This window comes from Streptopelia decaocto, assembly GCF_964273445.1.
Source record: "Streptopelia decaocto genome assembly, chromosome: 9".
Taxonomy (NCBI): domain Eukaryota; kingdom Metazoa; phylum Chordata; class Aves; order Columbiformes; family Columbidae; genus Streptopelia; species Streptopelia decaocto.
In genome coordinates this window covers 2,381,206-2,398,012 of record NC_138664.1, presented here as the reverse complement: position 1 = coordinate 2,398,012, position 16,807 = coordinate 2,381,206, and the positions used below count along the sequence as shown (strand labels likewise).

Here is a 16,807-nt window from a genome sequence, read left to right as displayed (position 1 = left end):
AAGTCTTGTTAGTTAGAAAGTATTCATAAAGAAATGTTTATGTATATCAAGATTGTTTGTCCTAAGTTGCCTCAGCATATGAGGTAACTGTTGTTTACTTAGACATTGCAATACTAGGGATGAAGAACTTCATGAAAGACCAAGGACAAAATAATAATAGAAAACCCTTCCTAAAACAATAAACACTTTAAATCTGTTTCTAATCTGTATACAGTATTTTAATAAAGCAGTTTCTAGGATGTACTAGTTTATAGATAGCTCTAGTTGCATTTATCTATTGAGTAATTGCTCACAATATTAATAGAGGCTGTAAAATTTTCCTCTGAAAAAGTTATGAAACCTAAACCAAAAGGAGGCACATATTCCCATTTTTGAAGCTATTCTTACTACCTTTCGTGCATGGATAGATGCATTAAATCAATAGGACAAGTTAGATTTAAAAAAAATATATCTGGGAGGGGCGTAGAACCATTTCAACTTTACCAACAGAATCATGATAGGAAAAGTGTCATGTCCTGTCAGCTTTCGTTGTAAACTCTAATGATAAAGTTATTTGAAAGGGTCAATATGGATGAGAGAAATTGGTTGGAAAGAAAAATTCCTACAGATCAATCATTTTAAGAAGTGCAGCAGGCCCTTTCTAATCATTTCACAGGGCCCTGTCTCTCCACATGCACCCACATCCATGATTTTTTTCATAGTAAGTCATTTTTGCTAATGAAGCGTTCACTTTTTTGGCTCATGTATTTGGCTAATGTCACGTTTGGCATGTTTCACTCCTACATACATGATTTTGCTCATGGACAATACAGGAGAGCAGTACTAGTGCTTTAGTGTAAAGAAGAGAAAGCAACACAAAGCTTAAACTGATCATGTAAAGAGCACTGAATTTCTTCTGTGTTTGCTAGTGATGATGGGTGGGATTTTGTATTTAAATGGGAGTTTTGCTCCAAGACCCTGTGTGCTCCTTTTCCAGATATGGAGTGATATGGGACAAGGTTTGCCCATTCTGTTCCTGTTGTTCAGATCGCACTGATTTGATTTCGTATTTATAATGTAATCTTCAGTTTCTAAAAGTGAATGTTACCTAAAAACCCCAACAACGGTTCTGCTAAAAACATACAACAATTCTAGGTTTAATTATCGAAATGTATATTGCAATGATTTACTTTTTCCGTTTTTATGCTTCTACTTTTAAAACATATTTCTGAGTAAAAATAAGCATTCATCCTGTTTTTTTCCAGGCCAAATGTGTGTGGATCACGTTACAATGCTTACTGCTGCCCTGGATGGAAAACTTTACCTGGTGGAAACCAATGCATAGTCCGTAAGTTAATCCAGTTGTGTGTTATGACTGAGGTTTATCTATGTCAGGCTATTTTTAATTGTGTACAAGAACCGAAATGTGTTTCTGTATGGTTTCAATAGCAGCTGTACATAATTTCTTTACCATTTTAAATACATTAAGCTAATATGCAAAGTTTTGTGGGCTACAATACAGTGATGTGATACCAGCATTTAACAAAGGATTAATCCCGTCCACATGTTGTGTTTAAGTCTGTGGTAAAGGGATCCAAGGGGTGTGTGGACTTTCGGGAGCGAGTAGCTGTGGAATATGTTCATCTATTTAAGTAAATGGAAGGAGGCAACAGCATCGGGCCAGCAAGTACATTTTCTCTGCCTGTTTGGACCACATCCCTGAAATATGTATGTAGGGATATAAATATATACATATATACATCATAGTGCTGTATGCATATTCATGTGTAATGGTACAATGTACCAGAAATAGTTATTAAAGGCACTTCGCTTCAGTCTGGTGAGACCCTCTGCAGAGATACTGAGGCAGAGCGTGGTCAGATGGGAGTTGTTAGGCTTGTGTGTCTGGTGGAGAAATAAAGGGAGCATTGTCATGGTGCCTCAGTGCCATCCTCCCTCCAAGAGCGGGCTGGCAACCATGGACCACAGGTTCACTTTTGCAAGGAAATCTCCCTACATCTAGTGTGGCCTGTGCATCTTCCCAGACCTTTCCACAGCAGCCTCTGAAGGGTTTTAGCTGTCCCCTATAGAGGTGTGGGTCAACAGGAGAGGAACTGCTTTGGAATCTGTTGTGTGCTCTTGAAGGAGTTTGGAGGTATTTGTTATGGTATTAATATTTAGTATGAATGCATATTTTCTATCAGGTGTTTTTTATGTGTTTGAGGTTTTTGAAGCATTTTTAAAGGCATTTATGTTTTCTTGACAGCAATCTGCAGACATTCCTGTGGGGATGGATTTTGCTCTAGACCAAACATGTGCACGTGCCCAAATGGTCAGATAGCCCCCTCCTGTGGTTCAAAATCAAGTAAGTATTTCTTCTGTGTCTCTGATACTACTCTTTTGAGTCTGTGAAGCTACTAAGGTACGTAAGATTGTTCAGTGGTCAATATTTAAGACAAATAACCTCTGAGTCACCAGATGTACTTTTAGCACAGGAAAGAAAGCGCAGTGTCCTATGATGAAAGTGAAGAATGACTCAGAGACTAGCTATTGGGGACACTCTTTTTTTGCCAAATTAAAAGCAAATTGGTTTTATCGGAAGCTATATTCACTTGCCAGTTTGTAAAACTAATTCCAGTCTTCCTTGCTTTCTGGAAAATGCCTTATCTCTATTCAATGCTAGACATGCACACATATACAGCACAAAAGTTGCGATGATAGAGAGACAACTGTTAACAATTGGCTGAATTTGACTTCCTTTGTAATTCTGCTCTCATTTTGGAGCCAGACACTGCTGTATTTTACATACATAGGCCTACAAGTATTAGGGCATTTCCTTGCCAGGCTCAGTACATATCTTCTGAATTTAATATCTGTGACCTTATTCAAGTGATACTTCTGTAGGTGCTAGAGGTACAGAGCTGGTCCAGGTTTTTCAGTGGAGGAGCTTTTCATCAGAAAAAAACCCAGATGCTTTGGAAATGAAACTTTACAGAGTTGACTTTTCCTAGAAATGTTGGATTTCAGGTTTTTGAGCAAGGTTCCCCAGATCCAGAAAAAAAATAAGTAAAATTAAATTCATTCAGTGAACCAGATGGCTCAATGGCTAATCATGGCCAGAGCATCTGATAAGAAGTAGGATTTTTCTTTGGATGGTAGCTCAGTTCACATCTGAAATGCCAGCTGTAATTCCACTGTAGCCTCATTTGAGTATGGTGCTTGTCTCTTAGAATGTAGATTATCTTGATTTTTGTATAAAACGTGAAGTTTCTGGGAAGAATTTTGAGGGAGATTTGTTCCCACAAATGCCCATAACTATCTGAACAACATCTTAACTGAAGTCAGTGGGGGATGCGCTCGGCTGAGGTCTGTAATATTGTGCAAAATGGTCACCCTTTTGATGCTGAGTATCTTTTCAGACTCAGTGTGTGGTCTGCTGTGCCCCTGTGTTTTTACCTTGCCATTTTTCTGCTTTCCTAGTTGATAACAGTGTTCCCACATAACTGACCACTTACAGTTTGTGGCTTTAGCATCCTTTTTGTGCAATAACTGTGGAAAAACAATAACAACTCTGGAATGTAGTGGAATGGCATGTACTAAAATGGTAAATATTGTTCTTTGTAGTTCAACCCCCTTCTCAGGCTCCTGTGATGACTGTTAAGGAGAGGTCAGTGTGAGGAGGGTATGGAGCTCCCAGAGAGCGCTGGGAGGAGGAAGGGTACAAAATGCTGCACAAATGTGTGTGTTGTGTTCCTGCCTCGGTTTGCAGCTACTGTTTTACCAGGTGCATACGCCTTAATCCTGTAAGCCAGTAAAGGAAAGTATGACCTTCTCCCAAGTCCCCTTCAGGGTACAGAGGAGAGATATGTCCCTACATCTGTTAGATGTTTTGGCACCTTTGTAAAAGGCAGGAACGAGTGGGCCTTAGTATTACCTCATTTTTTTTCTGAGGCCACACTGAAGTATTTTATGAGTCAAGACTTGAAAGAAAAACAGAGTATGAGTAACGTTACAGTTCTTCTTGTGGTTCTTTTTTTGAAACATTCCGCCATTGATCTCTGGAGTTTTAGCTGTTACTGGAGCCGCACAGATAAATGGCAGCGGAAGGACTTTACTACAGTTTTTAGTCAAGCAGCTTCTAAAGCCTAAATGACATCACTATTTTGGTTGTGGACAATTAGTTCTTCTGGGCATGAATATTCTACTAATCATAATCTTTAATTGGCGCTGACATTATTTTCCTTACATTGCTACGTAGGTTTACCCACTATTAAATGTTGCTTTTCTATATACAGTATAAGTATTAACACTTTACAAATAGACTTAGCAGCTGCTTAGAGAAAGATATTGTTTATAGTTTGTTTAATCAGTGCAATAATTTAAGATACATTTTGTGTGAGCGGTCACATCACCTTTATTTATAGAAACAAACCAATTCTAAAAGCGAAAGTGTCTTGAGTTGTAGAGAGAAAGGACTCCATTGCCTCTGTGCGCTCTTGTGTAATAATGTTTATGACCCAGCACCTCATTAGGATGCACAGAACATACACTTTCTGTAAGTCATTTGCTCTGTTGGCACTGTAGACGAAATCCATGAATACATATTTACACAGCAGACCACAATGACTCAGATCTGCTATTTAGGAAACAAAGTAAACATAAACAATGGTGTTCGACATCAAAGGGTTACTGTCATCTCCCACTGGTAACAGTTAATATTTTGTCAGAATATCATTCATGAAACCTTATTTTAATTATAAGTTTTAACAAATAAGAAAAACTCTTATTAGAACAATTTAAAAAATCAAAAGTAGATGATGCAAGTTTGTCACGTGGGAAATACAAATAACCAATATGAGTGAAAATACCATGATTTCTCAGGATTAAATATATGCCTTTTGATATATGAGAGTGTTGTCTTTTGGATATTTTAAGCTATGTGTGTCTTCGGTACTTACAGAGTCGGTAGCGGGCACAGGTTTTATAGCACATACAACCATAGGCAGGAACCGAATTCACGGTGGCTCTTATTTACTAGTTGTCTGCTGGAATTAGATAATTAATGCAAATTGGAAAGCAAGTGGATCGGAAAGCAAAACAAAGCCTTCAAGTTTGATTCTTATGCAGGTCAGTTTGGGGACGCTTCTGGTTACGAGTCAGCTTTAGGAATCTGATTTGTGGTTGAAAAGAGCAACCGGTGGTTTTCTCAGCAGGGTTTTTCGTGACATCGGTGAACTTGCTGGTTATTTCTATGTAATCAGTGGATTTTGGGGTATGCTTACAGTAGTCTTGCAGATAAGATTGCCGCATATGGAGGCCTCCCCCCGCTGGCTCTGGTGTGTGAGTGGCTCTGACATTACAGGTGCATGTGTGGGAACATGTCCCACACCCAGTGCTGCGCCAGCTCTGCGGTGGCTGCTCCACTGCTGCCTCCAAACCCGCTGGGCCGTGCCTTGGCCCTTGTCTGGTGGTGGTGCAGCCGTGCCCGGTTTGTGCTGCAGCCGTTCCCTGCGATCCTGCCGTGTTGGAGCTGCTGCTCTGCCCTGTGGGAGCAGGGGGTGAGTGAGGAGGAGGAGGGTCCCTCCTTACGCACGGAGCACCCTGTGCTGCCCTGAGGGTTATGGATCTGGTGTGTTTCTGAGCTCAGCCACTTGGCTTTGTGTCCAGCCTGTTTTAGTCAGAATGGCTTGGGCTGGCCTAAACAGGGAATCACAGAACCACAGAGTGTCAGGGGTTGACGGGCCCTGGGAAGCTCATCCAGTGCAATCCCCCCATGGAGCAGGAACACCCAGCTGAGGTTACACAGGAAGGTGTCCAGGCGGGTTGGAATGTCTGCACAGAAGGAGACTCCACAACCTCCCTGGGCAGCCTGGGCCAGGCTCTGCCACCCTCACTGGGAAGAAGTTTCTTCTCATATTTAAGTGGAACCTCCTGTGTTCCAGTTTGAACCCATTGCCCCTTGTCCTACCATTGGTTGTCACCGAGAAGAGCCTGGCTCCATCCTCCTGACACTCACCCTTTAGATATCTGTAAACATGAATGAGTCCCCCCTCAGTGTCCTCTTGTCCAGCTCCAGAGCCCCAGCTCCCTCAGCCTTTCCTCACCCGGGAGATGCTCCACTCCCTTCAGCATCTTGGTGGCTGCGCTGGACTCTCTCCAGCAGTTCCCTGTCCTGCTGGAACTGAGGGGCCACAACTGGACACAAGATTCCAGGTGTGGTCTCCCCAGGGCAGAGAAGGCGTTTGCTGAGGGGCTGTCTCTGGAGGAACGGAGCTGCAGAGAGGCAGCGAGAGCTGTGAGGGCGCTGGGGGCGGCAGCTGCAGGGACGGGTGTCTGTGCCCCCGGCAGGCTGGTGGCACCGCCTGGGCGGACAGTGGGCAGTGCTGCGCTCCGCTGCCAGCAGCCGAGGTCTGGGGTGTTCCCAGGGACCGCGGTGCTTGGGGGGGGAGGGCTGGAGCCGGGGCCCTTGGCTTTGCGCCCGGGATCCCTCTCCTCGGGCTGCTGTGGGAGGTGTCTGTTCAACGGCAGGAAAACCTGGAGCTCAGGCCCTTCCCTTACGTTCTGCTGCTCGCAGAGGTGATAAAAGGTCTTGAATTTTAAATGTTTCCAGAGTTTTCAAGGCTGCTGTGGGACTTCTCAGCACCCCGTTCAGGGCTGCAGGCTGGAGTCCCATCCCAGCGCTAGCTGCCATCTCTCTCCTGAGTCAGTCACTCGACAGAGAAAGCACGCTGAGCATCTGGGGCGTGATGAGCCCGTCATTCCTTGTTTACAGCTCCTGGCAGGCAAAGCCCTGCGTCATGCACGGCGGGCTGGGAGCGTTTCCTCGGCAGCGGCAGGGACAGGCGAGAGGCCCCGGCGGCCCCGGTGCCCGCGGCCGGCCCTGCGCAGCCCTCGGCCCGAGGCGCTGGCTGAGCGGCTCCCCCGGCTTTCCCACCTGCGGGCTGCAGGCTCTTTACATTCTTTAGTTTGGGACTGCACGGTACATGGCATGCGTGTTACTTTTTGGCTGCTCAGTGAGGCCCTGAATGTTTTGTGAGTGGTTTTGGTGTGATTAGTGCTCATGGTGTGAAGCCTTTTGCTCGGTTTTGCTAAGAATTAAGAAAGCTGGGAACTGTTACGCTGAAGCTTGCAGCTTGTTGTTTCACTTTGATAAACAATGTGAATGTTGCCCACACACAAAGCGTGTGTGGATGTGTCTGGTCTCGCTGGCTCTTTTGCAGGTTTATAAAGCTGGAGTTATTCCTGTTTTGACTTCAGAAGTTTCCAGTGCAGACTGTTTACAAATTGGACCCAAAAGAGAACAATAATTGATTGAAAGTAATGATTTATTAATGTTGTTAACATTTCCTGTGCATGCTGAGGTAAGGCAAAGCTGTATGCGCTGATTTACCAGCATTATGGTAATTCCCGTGCTTTTTCCTTGAGTCTCTGTCAGTGTCATACCTTGGAACAGGTTATTTCATTTACTGGAATATTCCTGCTAACATTAATGGAATTGTTGATATAGCTGAGAAAAGAGACTCTGGACCTGCATTACTGTGCTACTTTTCAAAAATGCAGTTTTGAAACCATCATCTGAGCTCCAGACAGCCTTTGTATGTTTTTCTATAAACTTTTGGAAGACTAATATTTCAGAATAGTCTGTATGATTTTGGAAATAGTATTTTCAACATTCCCTCAAAAGAGGGGAGAAAATAAATAACTGGTTTACTGACTGTGTGTCACTGATCTTCTTGCATGGCAAAAAGGGAGGAAGCTCGCTGATTTGAATGGCTCATTTAATAAAGATGACTGGGTGTCCCAGCAGTCTTCCGTAATGTTTTTAGTTTAAAAAAGAGGAAGAAATATTTTACCTTGGAAAAGTTCCTTTAGGAAGCAATGAGACAAATTATGGAAACTTTGTGTGTGTTTTGTGTAAAACCACTCCTTTTCCCAAAATGGGGAAATATACTTTACTTTTACTTGAACAAATAATATGAGAATCATCATATAAGCTACTGTTAACCTTTTTATCTCAACTGCAGTTCAAACTATTTAAATGGCTTTGGTCTTCATGTGGGAATGGAAATTAGCTCTTGGCATAGCTTGCTCTAATTGAAATCAGTTTGTGGTTTTTAAGTTCCTTCCCTGCTTGACAGATGATATCATTTCCTATGCTTTTTGTAATCCCCTCTGTTTTTCTAAGATTGTATAAAGCTAAGTTGAGCTACGCATTTTAAAGTAACTACACACCTTTTTCTGACCTACTTAGGACATTGTCCAAAAATCTTCACCAGATATTCACTCTGTATTTGCAGACAATTTTACTTTTTGTTGAGGAATGTTAGTATATTTTTGTTGCCTGAAGTACATCCAAAGTAGAACAAAGATGTATCGTAACCATTAGACACATTAGAAATGTAAGATACAGTCTTTACTTGCCTAATTTAAGAATTAAGAGTACCAGTGCTTTCAATGCTAGATGTTTTTAAACCCTTTCTCCAACTGCATGTTTAACTTCTGTTCTGTGGATTCATGTTGCTATAGAAGGCAAGCCAGTTGAAGTTAGTATTTCTGCTTGAAAACAAAAGTAAAATTCCATTCACATACTTGTGAATGGTAAAAAGCCAAATGATGCCTAGGGGCTTTGTGCAACTGGAGGAATTCCCTGGTTGGCACGGCACCTGTTAGCAACAGGCTTTGGCGGGAGGTTTTTCAGTCCTGAGCATTTCAGATGTTGTAGGTATCCAGTGCTCCCAATCTACTAAAATGCTGATCTGATCGTAATCGTGTCTGGGGAGGAGCCTTTCATGTGGTTCTTATTAAGAGAGGAGCCGGTTCCCAGCTGCTCAGTGTCAGGCAGCAGGACCTGTAAGGGCGACTTCAGTTTGCTGGGAGGCCTGCCTGCTTCTCTGTGCCTGCGGAAGAGCTTGATATACTTTAAGTTGTTCCTAATCTCTAGTTAAAAATATATAATGATACTTATTACTAGACAAATACTTTGGATTTATGCTCATATGTAATGCTTTTGATTTCAGTGAATAAGGGTGGTATCAAATCCTTGCACCGTGTCCTATATTCCTTAAGAACCATCATATTGTTTTCCGTATTGCCATTTTAAGCATCTGTCCTAAAATATGCATCCTTGGTTTCTAATAGTGCTTTCTAGTTCATAGAATCATCCCTAAACAAAGAAAAAACAATTAAATGTTTCTGCCTGGTTTGGTTTAACTGAGGAAAACCTTTTCTCCTTTGCAGTACAACACTGTAACATCCGGTGCATGAATGGAGGGAGCTGCAGTGACGACCATTGCCTCTGTCAAAAGGGATATACAGGAACACACTGTGGACAGCGTAAGTACACTTTTATTAATATAGAGACCATAATTCTGGGCTGTGTGGGTTGGGCAGCCTTCAGCACTAAATTTCAACTGATGTTCAGATTGGTTTTGATCAGGTACAGTGGAATTTTACAGGAAAACACATGACTTTGTAATGAATGCCGAGTGAATTCTTTCTGATGAGGACTATTAAAATAAACATCATGTGAATTCATAATAATTGGGTATAACCTGATCCTGTAGTTCTCACACTACCATAATTCCCGTGGACCTCCAGGGCTTTCCACTCACCAGAGCAATAGGCCATACATTTAGAATTTACATGGGATTCAGTTTTCATCTTTATAGACAAAATTAAGCTTTTTAATACAAAGCCTTGTTTTAATTTCAGGGGTTTGCTTCAGCTAGTATGTTTTAGGAATTTGGGTCATTTTGATGTTGTCGGTCGGCATTTTTTTATTTCCTCAAGCAATTCTGAGCCAACAGCATTCCTGGATCCACTGCTTGAAATCTCTCCCAAAGTGACTCTGGTGATCTCTTGCTCTTCTTGGCTGGGATGCTGTGAAGAAACTCAAATAAGGAAGTAGACAGTGCCTTTTAACCAGGCCTGTCATGTTGCTATCTAGTGAACTATTAGTCTGACAGAGAAAATGTGTTTAGCTCGTTTAATGAAAACCTTTTGTGCTCTGTCAAAATCAATGGCACACTTTACATGAACTTCAGTGGGACCAGGAATTTACCCTAATAATCTGGAAGAGGATCACATGGTGAAAGGATTAAGAATTGTACTTCTGCCTTCTCTGTGAAATATCAACTGGATAAAAGAGGATAAATGGAAACCTCCTTTGTACTGAAGTGAATGTGAAATGGAGCAAAGAATAACATTACTCGACGAGCATCAAATTGTATTTAACAGCCCCCTTTTCATGTGAATGCTATATTTGCTGATTATTTTTGAGCACAACTGCTTTTGGAGTATATTATGAGGAAAACTGGGTTCTGAATCTAGTGATAGCATTGTACAGGGGAGGAATATCTTGGATTAACTTAAAATAGATGTTGATTACGTTTTGCCATCCTAGTTGATAGCATGACATATTTAATATCAGCATACAGCCTTTTAATGCTGGATTGTTTTTCTGTTATGGGAGGGAAACCAAATACATTTTAAAATGTGCTTCTGAATAGGGAACAACTTTGAGGATTTTGAGGTGAAATTTTCTTCTGCACCTTCTACCTTCAGTCTCTAGTATTTCCGTGTTTGTTTGTTGACAGTTTGAAAGAGATGTTATTTTGAAGCTATGGAATTGTCTAGCAACCCCAAAGAGAGAAGCTGAGATTGTTACTGTGTTTATATTATGATCCCTTGAAAAGATGAAGTCGTGATACTAATGAGGCCGAGATGTAGGAGGTAGATTCTGGAAAATAAAGCATCCTGTTCTGTTATGTTTACTATTTTTACCAATTTACCTGAGCTTGTCAAGTACATACCTTCATGCCTTTCTGGAAATAGCTCAATAAAGATTATTTTCCTTCCCTCTGATACAGCTGTCTGTGAAAATGGATGTCTGAATGGAGGGAGATGCGTGGCTCCGAACCGGTGCGCCTGCACATACGGCTTTACTGGCCCCCAGTGTGAAAGAGGTATGTGCCCTAACACAGTGGGGAAAAGTGACGTTCCAATTTGCTTCATAGTAACTTTAAAATATGTAATATTTTAATACTTTAAATACTTTAAATACTTTAAGAAGTAATATGAAAGAAAATATTTTAAAAGTAATATTTTATTGCTGTCTATGAATAAGGTAAAATAGAATTAACGTCCTTGTAGAATGCAATGGAAGGAAGCTTTACCGAAATGAAAACTCCAGTCTAAGAAAATGGTGGAGTTATTAGTTATCAAATAACACAAATTAAAATGATAACTTCCTAAATGCCATTTTTAATGAGAAAGAAAACTTTGACATTGGATTTTTTTTTTAATATGTGCCAGGTGTTGATTGATATGATTTTAATGCTTAGTTCTTCAGTTCACAGTAGGTTTAACCAAGTGTCGTTTTCTTTTGCCGGGGCAACCCCCCCATTTTTTTACTAAAAGAGGAGAGTTGCTCTTACTTATTCTAATCTATTAGAATCTATTCTATTCCAATCTATCAACTGGATTCTATTCCAATTTGTCAATTGGATTAGGTTTTGTTAGTCCGAAGACTGAAAATAAATTTTAAATAGCATTTTTAGCAGTATTTGAGGTTCGTAGGGATAGAGGCCAGGATGAAACACACATGCAACTGATTAAGGCCTTTCTTTTGCTATGAAAACAATCCAGTGAAAGAGGTGGCAAATCAAAAATATTGATAAGTCTCTTAATTCAAACTTCGATTCAGTTTCTTAAGTCATCAGAAAAGCTCCGTGTATCTCCAATGCATTCACTTACCAATGATAAGCAGCATCTTGCCTTTGCCTTTGTTGTGTTCTGTTTTGGCAGAGTTTATTCAATTCTTCTTTCCATTTTGTACAGATTTATTGTTATCAATTTTAGCTTTTTATTTGTGTATCCATAGAGATAATCAGAGTTGTTTCCAGATGAAAACACAGCTATACCAACTGTCTTATCTGATATATGGATTTTTTTTCAGGGTCATTAAACCAATTTTATGGTTCATTTGAGAGAGATTTAGTGAACAATGTTTAGGTATAATCCTTCTGTTGAATTTTGTAATTTTAAAAATAAAACGTTGTCATTTGTTAGAGCTATCGGTTGATCTGTTTAGTTGGACGTTCATACGTGCGACTCATACAATAGACTGCATTATGTATCTCTGAACCTGGGACAGAATAGAGATTAAAATCTGATTTTGGGCTTGCAGGTATGGGAGGTGCTTAGCACATGCAGTTTCTGTCTGTGAGTGTGCCGGGTGTTCTCTGCTGGCGGTGCTGCACCTGGATTGATGCTTGGTTGGCTGTTTTTTTCATATGGGCAGCATAGGTGGGTGATGCAGAATGACGCATCCTAGGGGACTAAAGCCAGAGCGGACAGTAGGATGAAGCGGGTATTGCCTGCACTTTGTACAGCAGAAAAAAATTGCGGTGTTAGTGCTGTGTGGAGTCTTGCCAGTTGTCCACTCAGATGTTGTAGAAGTAGTTCAAACTGATGGTGAAGTTATTCTGAAGATTAAAAAGTAGCTCAGTTCTGAATCTTGGGATCTCACTGCTGGAGAGGAGTGAGAGGAACGGAAAATTAGGTTAAAAATCACAAGTTTTAAGAGAATAAAGGCTTTACAGGTAAAGAATGTACTGAACATTACTGCAAAGGCTTTGAATTTCAAGCTGTGACTGCTCGTTCTCCATGGGTGAAGGGTTTGGGTCTTCAGTCTGGTGAAGTGCAAGTTCAGAAGAAGGTTGTTCAATGCTGCTTTTATGTTGCCTGTTCTGGGAGCAGTTTGACTCCAGCTCATTAGGGCAAGTTTCAAGGCTGAAGGCTGCTAACAGCTTCAGTCCTGTCTCTCGGGGCTCCTGCCTTGTGGTGGGTGGAGTGAGAAACTGGTGACACAGAGCCATGTGAGCCAAATGGTGCTGTCATGAAACCCCGTGCATGTTACCGAGCACAACTGAGGTGGAAATCTGGAACTTATATGCCTCGTCCATAGGCACTTTTTACTTAGAACACGCGTTTGGTTCTATGGTTATCAATAAAAGAGAAAATAGACATTAATGAGCTGTAGTATTTCTGGCTAATGCTCACTGCAGTATCAAGGCCAAAGGATAGTCATATCTTCCTAGAAAACCTCTGAAATCTGGCTTCTTTCACAGAGATTTCCTGTAGCCTCTCTACCTAGCTGAGCTAATATGTTCCCCTCCTCTACAAAGGGTGTGGTGGTTTTTGGTCCCAGAATCACATTATGCCATCAGAAAAACTTTTTCTGAAGATAATGTTTCAAGTCTAAGCTAATGTTGGTCTCCGGCAGAATAAATTGCATTGTTCAGCACATGCACCTGTGTGGTCATTAGGGAGTTGGCTGGCTGCGTATGATTTTACACATCTGTCAACTAAGTAAGAGGTCCATATTTTGAATCTAGCTTTGGAAAGTTATGTGGATTTGTGACACTCCCTGGTGGGCTTCTGATGTATATGTGGATGGATATTATCCAGTAAATGGACGAGATTCATGCCTTGTGGAGTAAAGCTATGTCTTTATTAGAAAGAAAAAGAAAAGTGAACAAAACAAAACCAAAGCATCCCTATGCATGGAGAGGGAGCAAAAGGAAATTACTGAAGAGAAATAGTCTGTTTAAAGTATCCCATTTCTGGGGAAAGCAGGAGAGGCAGATTGTTTTGAAAACACCATTTCTGGGTATAAATGTAATGTGAAGTGATATGGTTTTGTGGCCTGCACATTCTCCATCTGTTTGGCTGTGGTTTGACTTCTAGGATATGCCATGCCACAAGCTAACAGTCATGTCAGTAATTTACTGCTGCGTTTCACGCAGTGCTTTTCTCTGCGAGCATCGACTAATAGTAACAGTCACAGAGTGTTTGTGGCACGTATGTCACAGACCAAAGAATATTCCAGCTTTTGCTGCATATGTCATAGCTTAAACTGTCTTGAGTAAAACAATGTTGAGGCAACAAAATTCATGGGGGTTATTCCAACGATCTGATAGGGAAGACAATTAAAATGTTGCAGGTGGTTGTAGCAAAGTTAGAGCCAGTTTCTTACGTCCAGAGGCAAGTTGTGTACTTCTGTTTCTACTGTTTTAAATAGTTCTTCTATACAGTTGGTCCATATTTGTAATACACATTAGCCTGATCGCTATTACCTCAGTAAATGCTGACCATATGGTTGTTAATGAAAATCTACAAGACTTCTGTGTAGGTCATTAACTTTATATACATCTGCAATTGAAGGGCTTTATCTGCTGAAAGACCTGCTGCTTCCACAGTGCAGCAAACTCCATCAAATTAATGGCATGTGTATTTTTATATATTTATTCAGTCATTCTTGGGGAGGGTAGCAGCCCTGGACTGTTTTGGCACACAAATTGCTTTTTGTGTGTCTTACGAATGTTAATGGTAGTATAAAATGCTATGAACATGAGCGGAAGGCATTTTTAGGTTCATTATTATCAATGGAGTGCCTCTTCATCTTCTGGGAGTATGTGCCACGTCACTGGTGAGATGCGCTTTGTCAGAGCTGGGTTGGTAACTGCAGCATGGTCAGAGTGGTGTCGGTGTCTCGTTAGTCCCTAAGCCGTTGTGTATCGTGTTTGGCAGCTTCCCGGGGCAGGGGAAGCCTCCTGGGTGTACCGGCCAGTACACGCAGGTGTATCCTCAGTACAACAGACCTGACTTTTTGGTGGGATAACGTTCATCAAAAAGGTGAACTTGACATAAGCTAAACAGTAAAAGTGTAGCAGAGTTGGAAATGCTTCCTACAGCAATTTTAGACACTTTAAAAATACATAGTCCAGAAAGGAAAATATTTCATGGATATTGGCTCGGTTAAAATTTGAACTTCAGGGATTCCTTCTGGAAGGTGCTGAGTGCTCTGGCTGCAGCCCAGTGATGGGCTTCGACATGCGTTTCAATTCAAAGCTGAGATGTCAATATGCTTAAAGTTATTCAAGTGCTTAAGGGCCTTCCTGGATTTTGGCCCAAGCTTTCAGAATCAGTTAAGATCTGAGAGGTGCACTCAGCTTTTAGCGTATCATTTAGTCGTATTGTTAGTGAAAAGAAATTGCAAGTAACAGAAAAAGAAGATGCAAGCAAAGCCATGGATGCCATCTTTACACAGTCTGACTTTTAATACTGAATAACTTGAGTGGGTTACAGATTCTGCAGTTTCTTTTAGAGACTGAGAGCAGAGACCTAGCTTATGTTCCCCTGGGGATGATTCAGAACATCGACAGCTCTTTTTATTGTCTGTAAAAGAGCCTAGAGGATTTAGCTGGCTATATGAGGTGTCCGTGTTTGACTCATGTGAAAACATCCCTATGTCATACACGTTAGGAGAGTTCAGAGGAAAAAGTGGTGTTAGAAGCTCCGAGAGATCAGACAGGCCGATCAGATTGGGTAGAACTGTGTCCTCCAAACTTGTGCATAAAAGCTTTCTTCACTCTTTGTTTCTCTTCGGACATTTGGATGATTATACTTTAAGAGGGTGAATTGTATAGAATATAAAATCGTACATTGTTGTTATCATTGTATTGCAAAAATGCAATGAAATGTGCTTTTCTTTTGCTGTCTGGATCCGTTTAGAGGAACACAGTGGAAGCTCAGAATGTGTTACAGCCCTGTTTGTTTATTTGAATGCTTGTGACAACATCAGGGGCTCAATTCTGCCGCCTTTTGGAGTTTTGCCACTCGCTTCGCATAGGAGCAGAATTGGGCCTGATGTAGTTCAAATATTCAAAGCGTACCATGTGTGTTTTGGGTTTTTTTCTCTGCACTCAAAATATGAGCGAATGATTGCTTTTTCTTCAAACAGAGTCCTTTCTGTACTGCTCTCTCCATGGCAGGAATTTTTGCATGATTTTTAATTATATTTGGCCATTATTAAAAGTTCCCAGAATTAATGCCATATGTAAAAATATCTTTCCCAGAGCCTCCCTCTGAAAGTGCAGCCGCTCAAAGTGGTCGAGAGTAGCGTAGCGCTGTGTATATTTTTTTCTTTCGAAATATCACAACGGGTAGAATATTTTCACAAAGAGGACAGTGCACCCCTTAGTGTGCCCCGTCTCTGGTATTTAGTCTAAATGGAAAGTAAATAACAAAGTGTAGATAGCAGTAAAAGTATGTTCCCAAAGCCTTATGTTGCATTTAAAGTAGTATTGCAGCATATGGTAGCTGGCAAACATTAGAATAAACTTGATTTCTGTAGCTGTCTTCCAAGAAACACATCTGTTGACATAGACATGTAGTTTCTGCAGCCCTGTAACATGAATGCATGTACAGTATTATAGCAGCAAACTGAATGATGGCTGAGCTTGAAGACCTGGAGTAAGGATTCTTGCACACCATTTCTTCCCTGAAAAACTACAAAAAATGGCTTTGGGCTGAAGATAAATGTATTCAGTCATAGCGTGACATTTAAATTTAATACATATTGCTACCCTTGACATCTTTCAGTTAAAAAAAATAAATTCAGTATTGGTGTCTTGGATTATCTTTTCTATAAGAGAGATTGAGATAAATGGATGAGGAGGGTTTTTTTGTTTTTAAAACTGAAGCTGCAGCTCAATGGTCAAGTCAGTCTCTGCAGAATTACTGTGTGTGATTTAGGGTAGTTTAGAATACTTAGCAATATAATCAGCGGATCTCTGTATCAGAACTCATTACTAAGCTCAATCTGTTATTTAATGCCAAAAAGCATTTTTAGGATCTTGTGTATGTGAAGGCTTTTATCCGTTGTTCTACTCCTTGCAAATACACCCCATAGCTGGTCCTATGTTGCTTGCTCTATGCTTTGTGCATCTCAAAATATCACACAGCAAGTTTTAAAATGTTTCTT

The 16,807-nt window shown here is 40.9% G+C and overlaps 1 protein-coding gene across 1 annotated transcript in view; it reads left to right on the top strand.

The window, feature by feature from the left end:
- FBN1 (fibrillin 1) overlaps window positions 1-16,807 on the top strand; it is a 145,291-nt gene that overhangs the window by 13,364 nt on the left and 115,120 nt on the right. Inside the window, exons 3-6 of the mRNA XM_082060971.1 lie at window positions 1,245-1,327; window positions 2,246-2,344; window positions 9,217-9,312; window positions 10,848-10,943. Coding sequence (XP_081917097.1) covers window positions 1,245-1,327; window positions 2,246-2,344; window positions 9,217-9,312; window positions 10,848-10,943 — 374 coding nt within the window. The remainder of the gene's footprint in view (window positions 1-1,244; window positions 1,328-2,245; window positions 2,345-9,216; window positions 9,313-10,847; window positions 10,944-16,807) is intronic.